The sequence below is a fragment of the Amphibalanus amphitrite genome, unplaced genomic scaffold (genome assembly GCF_019059575.1).
Source record: "Amphibalanus amphitrite isolate SeventyFive unplaced genomic scaffold, NRLGWU_Aamphi_draft 001222F_arrow, whole genome shotgun sequence".
Classification (NCBI taxonomy): domain Eukaryota; kingdom Metazoa; phylum Arthropoda; class Thecostraca; order Balanomorpha; family Balanidae; genus Amphibalanus; species Amphibalanus amphitrite.
This window is the reverse complement of record NW_024882716.1, coordinates 180,098-196,278: the sequence shown is the minus strand read 5'-3', so window position 1 is coordinate 196,278 and position 16,181 is coordinate 180,098. Positions and strand designations below refer to the sequence as shown.

General features: G+C 54.4%; 1 protein-coding gene across 1 annotated transcript; it reads right to left on the bottom strand.

Moving 5' to 3' along the window:
• Positions 1 to 466: 466 nt before the first annotated feature.
• Positions 467 to 14,073, bottom strand: LOC122371254 (the record flags this gene model as incomplete). The annotated part of the gene is made up of 5 exons (XM_043347429.1): positions 12,314 to 14,073; positions 11,811 to 12,058; positions 9,373 to 11,266; positions 8,112 to 8,959; positions 467 to 605 (listed from the first exon to the last, which is right to left on the bottom strand). Coding segments are annotated over exons 1-5 (4,889 nt in total), but the record flags the coding sequence as incomplete, so codon positions are not given.
• Positions 14,074 to 16,181: the final 2,108 nt, after the last annotated feature.

The following is a 16,181-nucleotide window of genomic DNA, read 5'->3' as shown; positions in this document are numbered from 1 at the left end:
GTCTTCCGCAGCTGGTGGAGCTCCTCAGCTATATATGGGAGGGCTCATAAGGGTGGCTCGGGAGGAGCAGAGGTTCTCTGTGCAGAGAACGGAGTCAAGGGGTGGCCGACCTACATGTCGACTGGTCCAGGGCTGCCCGACCTGTGTGGCAGCGATTGCTGAAGGCCTTGACCTGTCCTGATCTATATGTTTGAAATATGTTACGTGGATGACGTTGCCTGCCATTATGGATTTCATTCGGCGTAATGCTAAATAAAATAAAGTTGATTCGCTTGAAGTTTTATGTTTTATGCGTGTAAGAAGTGAATATTGCATACCTTCTTTCGGCACATGCAGCTACCTTACACATTTTTTACGCCAAGTCCCCAATTGCATCCTCATCCCTCCCGTAGTGTAATCACAGCCCCACGGCGGCCCATGCTGCACCTGCAGGCGGGCAGGCCGTTCGGCCGGCAGGGTTCCTGACCTGGCACCGGTGCGGAACCGCAGCTGCACGTCCGGACTGGGCTCGATGCTGCGCCGCACGCGCCGGTGCTGCGCCGCCAGCGCCGACGCGTCGTACTCGATGAGCTCGTAGTGGCGGATGAAGTCGTTCAAGATGGCACCTGAGGGAAGACGGGTGTCAAAATTCATACGGTGATGTGTGTGTGTGTGGGGGGGGGGGGAGGAAATTGCTCACCCATGGAGCTACAGAGAGGAAAGGAGGTAATCTGTTCGATGGAGGTGTCGTTTCTATTCACTGGTTCAGAGCTTCATGGTAAACTATGTATGCGTAGTAATCAGTGAGGTGTTCAATTTGTGAGATGATTCAGCTCGTGGATGTAGGCAGTTAGGGAGATGATGTGAATGTGGTAGCAGACACCTGCCGTTTTTAGGCAAAGCCAAGGCGGGATGCAAACTAGCCATGAGTCTCCTCAGGGCCTCGGCTAACATGTTAACTGGTGGGCCAAATGGCCCACCAGTGACCCGAAATGGCCCACCAGCCTCAAAGATTTGGCCCACCAGTAATTTTCCGAAAAATCTAAGTTTTCACATTTCAAATTGAACTAGCAGATCTTATCGTACATTTTCAGGCTGTAAAGTACCCATCGGTGAAACATATTCTTGTGAAAAAAAACTTCAACCTATTGTTTGCAATATCCTCTTGGGGTAAAAAGTGGAAGAACAGACCAGTTCAGACGGTCGGGGATAAGCCTGCGAGCGATCTCAGACGGCTGGCCGATAGACACGATATAAGCCAGAGTCAAACTAGAGGTAGTGTCGGCGACTTCCAGCCGATTGAAGTCTGCAAGCGATATTAATACTGCCGAATTTTGGCCACGACCCTGTCGCCGAATCACGTCGTGTAGGAAATCGGCGAACAGTTTACCGACAGAGGCGAACAGTTCGCCGACAGAGCCCGATTTGCAGAAAACGGGTGGGGCCCCCCTAATTGTGCGCGGGTCGAAGCTGATCCATGTTTCGGCGAACATCGCGAATGAATGGCGAATCTGTTGCGAATAGTCGGCGATGCCTTGGCACGCAGCGACATGTCGGCGGCGACTCGGCGACTGTTTGGCGATCATGTTCGTTTATTATAAATTCGGCTAACGGCATCGAAACTTTTATTTTTCATGACATATTCGTGGCGGTCGTGACGAACCGTAAAAGTCACGCGGTGGACACCGACTGGTCTGCGAAATGCCAAGACCGTGGAAGAAAGATCCCGAATCGGTCCGCGACATAGGATGACTTGCATATTCGTGCACATTTGTGTACCAAAATTCGGCTTTATGCGTCTTCACGACCGGTATGATGCTTGCAGTCACACATCTGACCAGTTGGACAAATTTCGAACCGTTCACAGTCACCGTTCCCAAAATTTCTCATTTGGGCTGAAGATGACACTCAAGAATTAGAAAGGACTAGAGGTACAGGTTTACGCGATAACTGTATGTTTTGATTTATGTTATGTTACGGGTGCATTAGTTTTGGGTCATTGACTTGAATTTTTAGCAGTATTATTTGGGTAGATTTGGGTAGCTGTTTTTAATTGAACTGTAAGGGATGGTGATAGTTGCGGGGTGTTCAAGTGTTTTGTATGTTGGGCCCTTTTTGAACTCAACCCTACCCCTACCCTACCACTACCCTACCCCTACCCTATCCTACCCTACCCCCTACCCTACCCTACCCTACCCTACCCTACCCTACTACCCTACCCTACCATACCCTACCCTACTACCCTACCCTTCCCTACCCTACTACCCTACCCTACTCTACCCTACCCTACCCTACCCTAACCTACCCTACTACCCTACCCTACCCTACCCTACCGAACTCTACCCTACCTAACTCTACCCTACCCTACCCTACCATACCCTACCCTACTACCCTACCCTACCCTACCTTACCCTACCCTACCCTACCCTACCCTACCCTACCCTACCTTACCCTATCCTACCCTACCCTAGTCCCTACCCTACCCTACCCTACTACCCTACCCTACCCTACCTTACCCTACCCTACCCTACCCCTACACTACCCTACCCCTACACTACCCTACCCTACCCTACCCTACCCTACCCTACTCCTACACTACCCTACCCTACCCCTTCCCCTACCTAACCTACCCTACCCTACCTACCCTACCTACCCTACCTAACTCTACCCTACCTAACTCTACCCTACCCTACCCTACCCTACCATACCCTACCCTAGTCCCTACCCTACCCTACCCTACCCTACCCTACACTACCCTAACCTACCCTACCATACCCTACCCTACCCTACCCCACACTACCCTAACCTACCCTACCCTACCCTACCCTACCCTACCCTAACCTACCCTAACCTACCCTGCCCTACCCTACCCTACCCCTACATTACCCTACCCTACCCTACCCTACACTACACTACCCTACACTACCACCGACAGTCCAAGTTTCATCTAAATCGGCCCAGAAACGGCTGAGATATTGCAAAAACAAATTTATCGTATTTACTGGCGAATCCCCTTGGCGAGGGGTGCCTTGTGTCGGCCTTCGTTGGCTCTGATGCTTTTCACTCAGTTTTCTAAGCGAACAACTGAGCCTAAAGCACGTGCCCTCTGCTCGGCGCCGGTCGCGGCCCCATCACGTGCACACCGCTGAACCCACAACCTCGAAAATTTAATACGACAAATGAGTGCACGCGATCGACTTGGTGTGAAAATTTCACCCCTGTAGCCCTTACCGTTCCCGAGCAATGGCCTGTTTTTGTCGATTCTAATGCTAACCCTATGGCGCACATGAGCACGCGCCACGGGCGCACCCCCGGCCACATCGTGCCCAAAATTTAATACGACCTGTTGAATGACGTGACCCACGAGTCGTGAAAATTTCACCCTCCTGCGTCAATCGACGGCGCCGTAATAAGCCTTTTAGGGAGTAACCCCGACGGCGGCGGCGAACTTTTTAAGATTTATAATAGTAGACTAGAGGTACAAGTTTACGCGATAACTGTATGTTTTGATTTATGTTATGTTACGGGCGCATTAGTTTGGGTGATTGACTTGTATTTTTAGGTGTATTATTTGGGTAGATTTGGGTAGCTCTTTTTAATTGAACTGTAAGGGATGGTGATAGTTGCGGAGTGTTCAAGTGTTTTGTATGTTGGGCCCTTTTTGAACTCAACCCTACCCCTACCCTACCCCTACCCTATCCTACCCTACCCCCTACCCTACCCTACCCTACCCTACCCTACCCTACCCTACCCTACCCTACTACCCTACCCTACCTTACTACCTTACCCTACCCTACCCTACCTTACTACCCTACCCTACCCTACTCTACCCTACCCTACCCTACTACCCTACCCTACTCTACCCTACCCTACCCTACCCTACCCTACTACCCTAACCTACCCTACTATACCCTACCCTACCTAATTCTACCCTACCTATCTCTACCCTACCCTACGCTACCCCTACCCTACCCCATCCTACCCTACCCTACCCTACCCTACCCTACCCTAGTCCCTACCCTACCCTACCCTACTACCCTACCCTACCTTACCCTACCCTACCCTACCCTACACTACCCTAACCTACCATACCCTACCCTACCCTACCCTACCCCTACCCTACCCTACCCTACCCTACCCTACCCCTACACTACCCTACCCTACCCTACCCTGCCCTACCCTACCCTACCATACCCTACCTTACCATACCCTACCCTACTACCCTAACCTACCCTACTATACCCTACCCTACCTAATTCTACCCTACCTAACTCTACCCTACCCTACGCTACCCTACCCTACCCTACCCTACCTTACCCAACCCTACCCTACCCTACCCTACCCTACCCTAGTCCCTACCCTACCCTACCCTACTACCCTACCCTACCCTACTACCCTACCCTACCCTACCCTACCCTATCCTACCCTATCCTACCCTACCCTACCTTACCCTACCCTACCCTACACTACCCTAACCTACCATACCCTACCCTACCCCTACCCTACCCTACCCTACCCTACCCTACCCTACCCTACCCTACCCTACCCTACCCTACCCTACCCTACACTACACTACACTACACTACCACCGACAGTCCAAGTTTCAGCTAAATCGGGCGCCCATAAACGGCTGAAATATTTCAAAAACAAATTAACTGTATTTACTGGCGAATCCCCTTGGCGAGCGGTGCCTTGTGTCGGCCTTCGTTGTCAAAGGTCAATGACCTGCCGGCTCTGATGATTTCCACTCAGTTTTTTAAGCGAACAACTGAGCCTAAAGCACGTGCCCTCTGCTCGGCGCCGGTCGCGATTCTAATGCTAACCCCATGCCGCACATGAGCACGCGCCACGGGCGCACCCCCGGCCGCATCGTGCCCAAAATTTAATACGACCTGTTGATTGACGTGACCCACGAGTCGTGAAAATTTCACCCTCGTGGTTCAATCGACGGCTTTGCAATAGGCGTTTTTGGGAGTAACGCCGACTGCGTAACCCCGACGGCGGCGGCGGACTTTTTAAGATTTATAATAGTAGACTAGAGGTACAGGTTTACGCGATAACTGTATGTTTTGATATGTATGATTAACGGGTGCATTAGTTTGGGTGTAGAAGCTTGCATTTTTATTGGTATTATTTGTGAAGAACTGGGTAACTGCTTTTAATTGAACTGTAAAGTATGATGGTGATGCATGCGAGTTGTTCGAGCCCTTAAGTTAGGATGTTACTCAATTCAACCCTACCCCACCCTACCCTACCCTACCCCACCCTACCCTACCCTACCCTACCCTACCCTACCCTACCCTACCCTACCCCTACCTCTACCTCTACACTACCCTACCCTACCCTACCCTACCCTACCATACCATACCCTACCCTACCCTAACATACCATACCCTACCCTACCCTTACACTACCCTACCCTACCCTACCCTACCCCTACCCCTACCCCTACCCTACCGTACAATACCCTACCCTACCCTACCCTACCCTACCCTACCCTACCCTACCCTTACACTACCCTACCCTACCCTACCCTTACCCTACCCTACCCTACCCTACCCCTACCCCTACACTACCCTACACTACCCTACCCTACCCTACCCTACCCTACCCTACCCTACCCTACCCTACCCTTACACTACCCTACCCTACCCTACCCCTACCCTACCCTACCCTACCCCACCCTACCCATACCCGTACCCCTACCCTACCCTACCCTACCCTACCCTACCCTACCCTACACTACACTACACTACCCTACCCTACCCCTACCCCTACACTACCCTACCCTACCCTACCCTACCCTACTCCTACACAAACCTACCCTACCCTACACAAACCTACCCTACCCTACCCTAACCCTATCCTACCCTACCCTACCCTACCCTACCCCTACCCCTACCCCTAACCTACCGTACCCTACCCTGCCCTACCCTACCCTACCCTACCTTACACTACCACCGACAGTCCAAGTTTCAGCTAAATCGGCCCAGAAACGGCTGAGATTTTGCAAAAATAAACTAATTGTATTTACTGGCGAATCCTCTTGGCGAGCGGTGCCCAGCGTCGGTATTCATTGTCAAAGGTCAACGACCTGCCGGCTCTGATGCTTTTCACTCAGGTTTTTAAGCGAACAACTGAGCCTAAAGCACGTGCCCTCTGCTCGGCGCCGGTCGCGGCCCCACCACGTGCACACCGCTGAACCCACACCGTCGAAAATTTAATACGACAAATGAGTGCACGCGATCGACTTACAGCGAAAATTTCACCCCCGTAGCCCTTACCGCGTTCCCGAGCAATAGCCTGTTTTTGCCGATTCTAATGCTAACCCTATGGCGCACATGAGCACGCGCCACGGGCGCACCCCCGGCCGCATCGTGCCCAAAATTTAATACGACCTGTTCATTTACGTGAGCCACGAGTCGTGAAAATTTCACCATCCTGCGTCAATCGACGGCGCCGTAATAAGCCTTTTTGGGAGTAACCCCGACGGCGGCGTGGGCGTGGGCGGCGGCGGACTTTTTAAGATTTATAATAGTAGACTAGAGGTACAGGTTTACGCGATAACTGTATGTTTTGATACGTATGATTAACGGATGCATTAGTTTGGGTGTAGAAACTTGCATTTTTATTGGTATTATTTGTGTAGAACTGGTTAACTGCTTTTAATTGAACTGCTAAGTATGATGGTGATGCATGCGAGTTGTTCGAGCCCTTTGTAAGTTAGGATGTTACTCAATGCAACCCTACCCTACCCTACCCTAACCTACCCTACCCCTACACTACCCTACCCTACCCTACCCTACTCCTACACTACCCTACCCTACCCCTACCCTACCCTACCCAACCCTACTCCTACACTACCCTACCCTACCCTACCCCGCCCTACCCTACCCTACCCTACTCCTACACTAACCTACCCTACCCCTACCCCTACCCTACCCTACCCTACCCTACCCTACCCTTACACTACCCTACCCTACCCTACCCTACCCTACCCTACCCTACTCCTACCCTACCCTACCCTACCCTACCCTACCCTACCCCTACACTAACCTGCCCTACCATAACCTACCATACCCTACCCCTACCCTACCCTATCCTACCCTTACACTACCCTACCCTACCCTACCCTACCCTACCCCTACCCTACCCTACCCTACCCTTACACTATCCTACCCTACACTACCCTACCCTACCCCTACACTACCCTACCCTACCCTACCCTACCCTACCCTACCCTACCCTACCCCTACCCTATCCTACCCTACCCCTACCCTATCCTACCCTACCATACCCCTACTCTACCCTACCCTACCCTACCCTACACTACACTACCACCGACAGTCCAAGTTTCAGCTAAATCGGCCCAGAAACGGCTAATCGCTAAAATAGCCTAAGCTCCCGACCGCCGCAAACCGCAAACCGGGCGCACCAAACCCCGCGCAAACATCGCCCGCCGCCAACTGCAAAAGCCTTAAAAAAAAATAAAAAATAAGAAGCGGCCGCCCGCAGCCAAACGCTAGCACCGCAAAACCGCGCAAAATGCACGCCCGAAACACCAACGAAAACATAGAAAAAAAAACAAAAATATAAGCGCCCGACCGCCGCAAACCGCAAACGTAACCGCCCGCATCACAAACATCGCCCGTCGCCAACCGCAAAAACCTTGAAAAAAACGGCCGCCCGCAGCCAAACGCTAACACCGCAAAAACGCGGAAAATTCACGCCCGAAACACCAACGAAAACGTAGAAAAAAGAACAAAAAACTAAAACAAAAAATAATCTAAGCGCCCGACCGCCGCAAACCGCAAACTACACCGCAAACGCCACAAAAAAGAAAACCACCGCCCCGGTTTCCTCTACTTACGGGTGCTTTGTGTGGCACTTAGCATTACCACAATTCGCCACGTGGAGGCGGCCACAATGAATTGCGTCTCATTTTTACAGAAGAGACCCCTCAGGTGGTGCAAAGCACACCGAAGCAAGAGGGGAGAGAAACTGGGGTACCGTCAGTCGCTTGCGACGCCCCGCCAGTGGTTGGAGGCTTCAGCGCAGGACAGCGCGGTAGACGACGTTTGCCGTCCGGCGGTCTCGCTGGGCTGGCAGTGCAAACCGCAGCTGGTCCTGACGGCCGACCCGTGACGCGGCGACGTAGAGCTGGCCGTGGGTGAAGGCCGGCTCGGTGAGCAAGACGGCCACTCGTCCCAGAGTCTGGCCCTGCGACTTATGGACCGTGATGGCGAAGGCCGGCTTGATGGGAAACTGACGACGTGCCCAGGTGAATGGGAACAGGTCGTCAGGTGGCCGGAGGGTGATGCGCGGCAGGAAGACCTGTCGCCCTCGGTGCGGACCGCAGGCGATGGTGGCCTCCAGCAGGCGCCCGCTGACCACGCGCCGGATGAGCAGCCGCGAGCCGTTACACAGCCCTTCTGCCGGGCTCAGGTTGCGCAGCAGCAGCACCGGCATCCCCGGCTTCAGCGTCAGCTGGTGCGGTGGGAATCCCGGCGCGGTCAGGGTGTTCAGGTACTCTTGGGGTACCTGCAGCACCTCCTCTCCCTCGCCGACCATCGCGTCGGCACTTCGTAGGTGGATCGCCTCGCCGGGGAACGCCTCGGTGGCAAGGGCGTTCACGGCATCCACGTCGGAGTTCTTCGCGGCCAGTACGGCGCGAGAGGCCATCGAGTCAGGGTCATCGGGGGCGGCGCGCAGGTCACCGAACACCCACCGGATGACCTCCGGCAGGTCAGCGTCCATGCACAGGCCGGCCGGTAGCTGGACATTTCCGTCGTCGTCGGTGGGCAGGCGACCCTCGCCGAGCGCTAGCAGCCACTCGCAGAAAGCCGCGGCGTCTTCAGGGTGGAGACCGTCGGCTGCTTGGCGGGCCCGCATGTTCTCTTCCAGCCTGAGGTAGTGGAAGTGCCGCCAGAGTGGAGACTGCCGCAGGCAGGCGTCGATGATTTGGGCCGGTGAGCCGCGCCTAAAATGGGAACACACCAATAAAGAAAAGTGCGTAATAAGTGATGTCTAATGTTTTCTTCAGAAATGCTGTTATCAGATTCGAATGATATTAAAAGTTTCATGGTCATTGCACATTAACTGATATTCCAGATGTCCGAATTTCAATGCTAATCGCCACATACTGATGTAGAGTTAGAAAAAAAAACGCTCGCTATCACATTTTCTGCCGATTCATATCAGATATGTATTATACACATCACTTCGATATAAATTGTTGTCTAAAAAGTATAGGAAAATGATCAGCTATACGCAGTTCGAGCAAGCATTTACAGAAAAATACTTCACATTACCAGCGTAGACTGTAAGCACGGTTACGTCACAAAATCCGTGTAATGACATCAATATAGACAGGCCGGCGAAACGTACACTCACCTGATCACAGGGAGAATCTGTCTGAAGTCCCCGCCGAGCAGCATCACTTTACCGCCGAACGGCTGTTCGGTGGCAGTGACGTCCCGAAGGGTCCGGTCAAGGGCTTCCAGGAGGTGGCGGTGCGCCATCGGAGCCTCGTCCCAGACGATCAGCTGTGCTCGGCGGATCAGGTCGGCCAGTGGGCTCTGCACCGGCACGTTACAGGTGGAGGTGGCTGTCACCTGAAGCGGCGCCTTGAAGCGAGAGTGGAACGTGCGGCCGCCATCCAGGAGGGTGGCCGCGATGCCGCTGAACGCCACGGCCAGCGCCACCTCTCCCTCCGCCCGCACGGCCGCCAGCAGGGCGTTGAAAGTGTACGTCTTGCCCGTGCCGCCCGGGGCATCGACGTACACGGCCAGCGGCCGGCGCTCCCGGACGGCGTCCAGCACGGCGTCCACCACGGCCCGCTGTGACGGCAGCAGCGTGGGCAGCCGGGCGTCCGTCTGCTCGCGCAGGGCCTCCCGGTCGTACGCCAGTTCCTCCTGGATGACGGGCGGCAGGCGGCGGAGCTCGGCGGCCTCCTCCAGCTGGGCGGCCAGCAGACGGTGCTCCTGCGGCACGACCGGCAGCTGCAGGTCGGCCAGCTCCTTGCCGGCGCGCTGCAGGCGCCGCTCGACGTCCAGTAGCGCTAGCGAGCGAGCTACTGCGGCGTCCAGCTCCCTGTGGCGACGGGTGAAGTCTTCGGCGAGGGCTGGATAGTGGCGCTCGAAGAGTCCTGCCGGGTCAGCCGGCTCACAGAATAGCAGGATGGTGACCAGGAGCTGGCGCAGCTGGCGCGGCATCTGTACCAGCGCCGCTTCCTGCATGGTGACGTCCCACTCGGCGTCCTCCTGGAGCAGGCCACGGCGACGGCAGGCCTCCTGATGGGTCGCGCAGACTACTCCTGCCACGGTGCGAAGCTCCGCGAAGCTGGTCGCGCCCGGGACGTGGTGCAGGAGCAGCCGCAAGTAGAAAACGTCTCCTTGTCGTGGGGAGACGCTCACCACCCGGCCGATGGTGGGTGCCGCCTGGTGGTTCTGCCGCCTGACCCAGTTCCGGCGGCCCTTATCCCAGCGGCAGTGGCGCGGGAAATCGGGGTAGAGCAGCGCCAGGCAGCCGGGGTCGGCGGCGGCACACTCCCGGTTGTACCGCATCCACGCGGTCAGCGGCGTGTCTCTGGGCTCGGCGGCGGCGGCTTGGCGCTCCTGGCCGTCCTCAAAGAGCACCACCTGGTGGTTCTCCAGGTGGACTTGGAGAGGCTCAACCGCTGGCGACCTACTGCTCATGTCGAACTGGAACAGACGCCAGCATGCCTCGCTGGCGCCGATCGAGCGCAGATCTTGGTATTCGCCGATCTCGTCGCGCTCTGCTGCTGCCGCTCGCTGTCCGTCGGTCCGGACCATCTGGCGGTCGTGGCCCTTGTAGATATACTTGAATAAGTATTTGACGGACTCGACGGAGCAGCAGATCTCCAAGTTTATGTGGCAGCAGTAGCGGAGCGAGAGCAGCGGGGAAAAGGGGACGATCCAGCGGTTGTCCACCAGCCGGCCGCGGTGCTCCACTTGCTGGCCGCCGGCGTCCGGAGCCCGCCGGCGGTACACCGGATAGGGACTGTCGTCCCGCCACTCCGTCTGGCCAGCGTACTCCTTCGGAAAGTGTTTGGAGCACCTGCCGTCTCTCATGCACCCAGCTGCCGGGTTGGCTGCGCCGCACTGCGTGTGCGTCATGCAGTTCAGCACGATGTCGTGCAGCCGGCGCGCCTGCTCCGATGTCGCCGGGTCCGGCAGCTCGGCCGACACCATGGCGTCGATGTCCTCGGCGGTGGTCGGACGGTCGGCACGGTCGAGGATCAACAGAATGTGGCTGTGTGGCAGACCTGAAAAGGAGACATTTTATTGTACATTAATATATTCAATATTGCACGCTGTGGACGTTCTGATATAGATGTATCAGTAATTGTCTGGCTGTGACTTGCATATGTAAACTATTTAGGTGTGTTTGGTTTAGAAATGCTTTAATTTCTTTCATTTTATATCCTTATAGCTCTTCACACCGCTCTTATGTCTTAATCCGCCATTTCCATAATATTGATTATTTATCCGGAGCCTTATAAGGACTGTTCGGTGTTCAGCAAGGCGGCCGAGTGATGCGGCACAGTCTAACTGACAGGCGTATCGGCCGGTGGCCAATTTATACATAGCATTAGTGATAGTAAAATAGTAGCTTATGTGTTTCTCTAGGTGGACGCAGGCTCAGCCTAGATTAGTGGCCAATGATTTATTGCCGAATATCATTTAGGAATAATATATATATATGTCACTGCGCCGATCAGGAGCGATAGGCTTCATGCGACTGTGAAATTTGTCGTATGAAAAGAAAGAGCTAAATAAAGTAACACCTGAAGAAACGCGCAAACTTACCACGCTTCTGGAACTCGATGACACTCAGATAGCCGATGATGCGGCCGAAGGCACCACCATTCGTCAGGTCCGACAGCAAGCTCTGCAGCTTGAGGCGGAAGACCCTGGCCAAGATGTCAGGTCTGTCCTCTGGCTTCTGGCCGGGCAGCAGAGCCCTGGTGACCTCGTCCCAAGCCGGGTTACATGTCACCGTAATAAACAGGGACGGCTTGCCCAAGCTGCGGACAATGGCCATGCCATCCAAGTACCTGCAAAGAACGGAAATAATGTATAATGTTAAAGTAAGAAAAAGAAACATTAAGGATGCTCACTTGGTACATGGATTACTGTCAGGTGTTTTGTTTCAGTTAGCTTTCTCCATTGTTTTCAACAGTTATTAAAATCCATGATGCTTACTCATTTCTTGATATTCCACTTTTTCGGTTGCAGTAAGTTCTTATGTATTTCAGAGGCACATTTATGGAGAAAACTTGCATTAACATATGTACTCTAAAATGACTCACCTGGTCTGCATGTGCCGCGGTCCACCGATGAATGACGGCGGTAGGATTACGCGGCGTCCAACGCCGAGCGGAGGTGCTGGTGCGGCTCCGGCGTCACCGGCACCGTCTCTCGCCGGCTGGTCGGCGGCGGCGGGAGCGGCGGCGGCGTCCTCCAGGTCACCGGCCATGGCGTCTACCAGGTGCTGGTAGAGCTCCGCCCGGATCTGACGCTGGTTCATGGCCAGGAACAACAGCCGCTGCGTCTCGACCCGGGCGAAGGCCATGCAGCAGAACTCCTGCAGCAGGCGGCAAGCCCGCAACAGCGAGTCGTCGTCCACTGGCCGCGTCTGCAGACGGTGGGCGGCGTACTGCAGAGCGGTCACCCGTCGCGCCGGACCATCGCCGTCGGGCCGCTGCTGCGCCAGCTCAGGGTGCCAGCCGTCTGTCCCGAACGGGTACAGGAGCACGAAATGCAGGGGCTCGTAGGACCGGTGACACTCACTGATGGTGGCCAGATCAGCGCCATCGCCAGCGGCGCGCCGGCGCAGGACGATGTCCCGGTGCACGGGCTCCTCGCCGATGAGCACTGAGACCTCCTGCAGCCCCTCCGGTCGGTTGTACCGCCGTGCGTGTTCACCGGCTGGCCGCGCGTCGGCGCTGATGACCAGGCGCCGGTGCTCCACTTGGTCCTCTGGGATCTCGCTGGCCATGATAAAATCTTGCACTAGCGGGTTGTGCTCCCGGAGCAGCTGCTGCAGGTGCTGCAGGATGTCACGCAGAGCGCGCTGTGTCGCCGCTGGGGTGTTGGCGCTTAGCCGGACATGACCCAGGCGCAGCGCCGCCTCCGCCTCCGGGTCTTCGCACAGCGGGTCTTGCACATAAATCTGCGCAAACTTCGGTACTTCGCCGTCGCGAGCACGAAGCGGTCCCAGTCGGTGATACAGCCGGCCCTGTATCACAACAGATGGCGTGTAACCGCCGTGACCGGGGGGTGGCCGCACCTCCTGCACGGTCTGTGACGCCAGTGCCAGGGCGGAATTAAGATGTCGGACATGCTTGCGGAAAATCCGAGCGACCGCCGAGTCGTCTGTCCACAGCTGGCGCAGGCTAGGTGGAGGAGCTGGCAGAGGTGCGAGCCGGACCTTGCCGGCCGCACAGCAGAGGCTGGGTCGCTCGGCTGGCCACAGCAGCGCTCCACAGTGCTGGCAGCCGCGGTCTCTGTCGCCGACGGTGTTGAGCGGCACGGCCTGCTCTCCAGAGAGGACGGCGGCGGTGTGGCGCGCCTCGCGAGACGGTGACTGGTCACGACGCTCCCGGCGACGGCGGTCTGCCCGGTCTCGATCTCGCTCGCGGTTCGCCTCGTCTAGCTGGCGCTGCTGCTGCCGCTGGCGCTCTCGCTCGCGGTTCGCCTCGTCCAGCTGGCGCTGCTGCTGCCGCTGGCGCTCCCGCTCGCGGTAGTCTTCGTCTTCACGCAGCCGACGGAGGCGCTCTGCGTCGGCTGCACGCTGCTCCTCGTCGGCTTCCCGCTGTGCTCTGCGTCGCTCCAGCTCGGCCTGGCGCTGTTCTTCGGCGCGTCTCGCCCTGAGCCGACGCATGCGCTCGGCGGCCGTTGGCGGACCCGCCCTCGGCACAGGTTGTTCCTCCTCGTCGGCTTCCCGCTGTGCTCTGCGTCGCTCCAGCTCGGCCTGGCGTTGTTCTTCGGCGCGTCTCGCCCTGAGCCGACGCATGCGCTCGGCGGCACGCCGGCGGTCGGCCGCCGTTGGCGGACCCGCCCTCGGCATAGCGGGAAGCCACTAAAGGTCTGAAATAATCGTATCTTATATAACTAAGACTATGATCGCGGGTAACAGTGAATGCATTTCCATATGGTGAACATTCCACTATCTCAAAATAAACTTGGAATAACTTTTAAATGAGAATCCGCTTGTACATGTATATCTGGTTATATTCCGAACGTGTATTCCGGAAAAAGAGCGTTATATTGACGTATATTTGACGTGTATTGTATGACGTATATTGTATCGGGCTATATATGTACATTCGCTTGTATATGTATATCCGGTTATATCCCGAACGTATATTTGGGGTGCAGGTGTTGCACACAAAACCGTTGCCATGGTAACATCGACGTAAACACAGTATGCGACGTTTGGTACGTTATATGCGCCATAATTGTCTATTTTATGTTAAAATTTTGTGAAGCCCCCTCTTTTACAGGGAGCCTTTCATGACAGTCCATTAACGAAGCTCAAATTTTGTTCTTGTCAGTACGTACGTTACTTGACACATTTATGCGAAGGATATCAACATGGTTCTTGGCAAAATTCCTACCTCATTCTTACTACCCGCTGGGCCGACATAACACAATTCTTGCGGTATATTATTGTTCAATCGAAAAAATGACATAGATGGACTCACCTTAATTAGAGATCCCTAAACTCACAGGAATAATAAAACCTGATATGATACAACACAAGCTGGGAAAAAAACTATCACTTCAGAATTATCACTTCAGCTGAAGCCACCGTATACTATCGTCAACTGCGCTTTTGTCTACTTCCAATATGTTTTCACACGTTTTCACATGTCACGTGCAGATATATCTGAAAGCCAGCCATTTTGGAAATCATCTGTGTTGAGCGCAATGACTTAAGGCGTGGCTGAACAATGCGTTTTCTGCGTGCGTTTTTTTTTTTGCGGGTTTGCGGGTTTTGCGTAATATCGTTCTCGAAAGAAAGTTATAACTTTTACATTCGTTGTGTATAAAAGTTAATATAACTCTTATGTTAACTAAATTTGACATAAAAACAAATCTTAAAGACGTAATATCTTTTTTTTGTAGAACGATGTAACGCAAAACCCGCAAACCCGCAGAAAACGCATAGTGTAGCCATGCCTTTACCCCTGGCATTTAGAAATATCTTGTTAAGCATACGTCTGTTGTGTAGCATAGGGCACCCTGGCATTTAGAAATATCTTGTTAAGCATACGTCTGTTGTGTAGCATAGGGGAGACCCTAAATTGCTTGTACTGTATGTTAGGATTGAAAAAGAAGGACAATGACGAAAGTGCACAAACGTGTGACTGCTCTTGCTGGCTAGATGGCAGAAGCGTAACACCAAAATGCATACCGTACAGCAAGGCCACGGCCCACAAATATATCAACTCGCATGCAACGTAAGGCCGCCGCCCACCAATATATCAACTCGCTGTTTCGGTGCCCAGTTTTATATTGCTCGCTAGATGGCAGAAGCGGAGAACGCCTGAATGCATACTGTACCGCAAGGCCGCCGCCCACCAATATATCAACTCGCCTGTTTCGGTGCCTAGTTTTCTATTGCTCGCTAGATGGCAGAAGCGGCGAACGCCTGAATGTATACTCTACCGCAAGGCCGCCGCCGCCCACAAAGGACGTGCTGTAGGCCGCGTTGTAGCGTTACGTACCACACCTACCTGCTGCTGATACGCTTGCGGCCATCGATTGAATTCCCAGCATTATTGCGCGTAATATTAACGGAGCATGTGTCGGTGTTTATCTTGTTACTAAGGAATCTGGGTGGAAGAAGTAGCTGGAATATTAAATGATGTCATTGTCCATATCTTCAATGATGGCGATAGAGCACCACCCCTTGAAAATGTTGTCTCCCGTATTTTCACCGATACATAAATTACGCAACGTGTAATGCTGGCCATCTAGCACGGCACAGGACTCTTATCAGTGTCTTTATCTTGAATCTAGCCGTCGTCCTCGAGATAAAAAACGGTCCCAACGCGTGCAAACTAAGACTTCAGATGACTTGAGCCAGCCACCTTTCAAAAGTGCTCCTAACGGCGCACAAAATTTGAGCGAAATCGGCCCAGCCGTTCCTGAGATGTAGGATCATTTCCC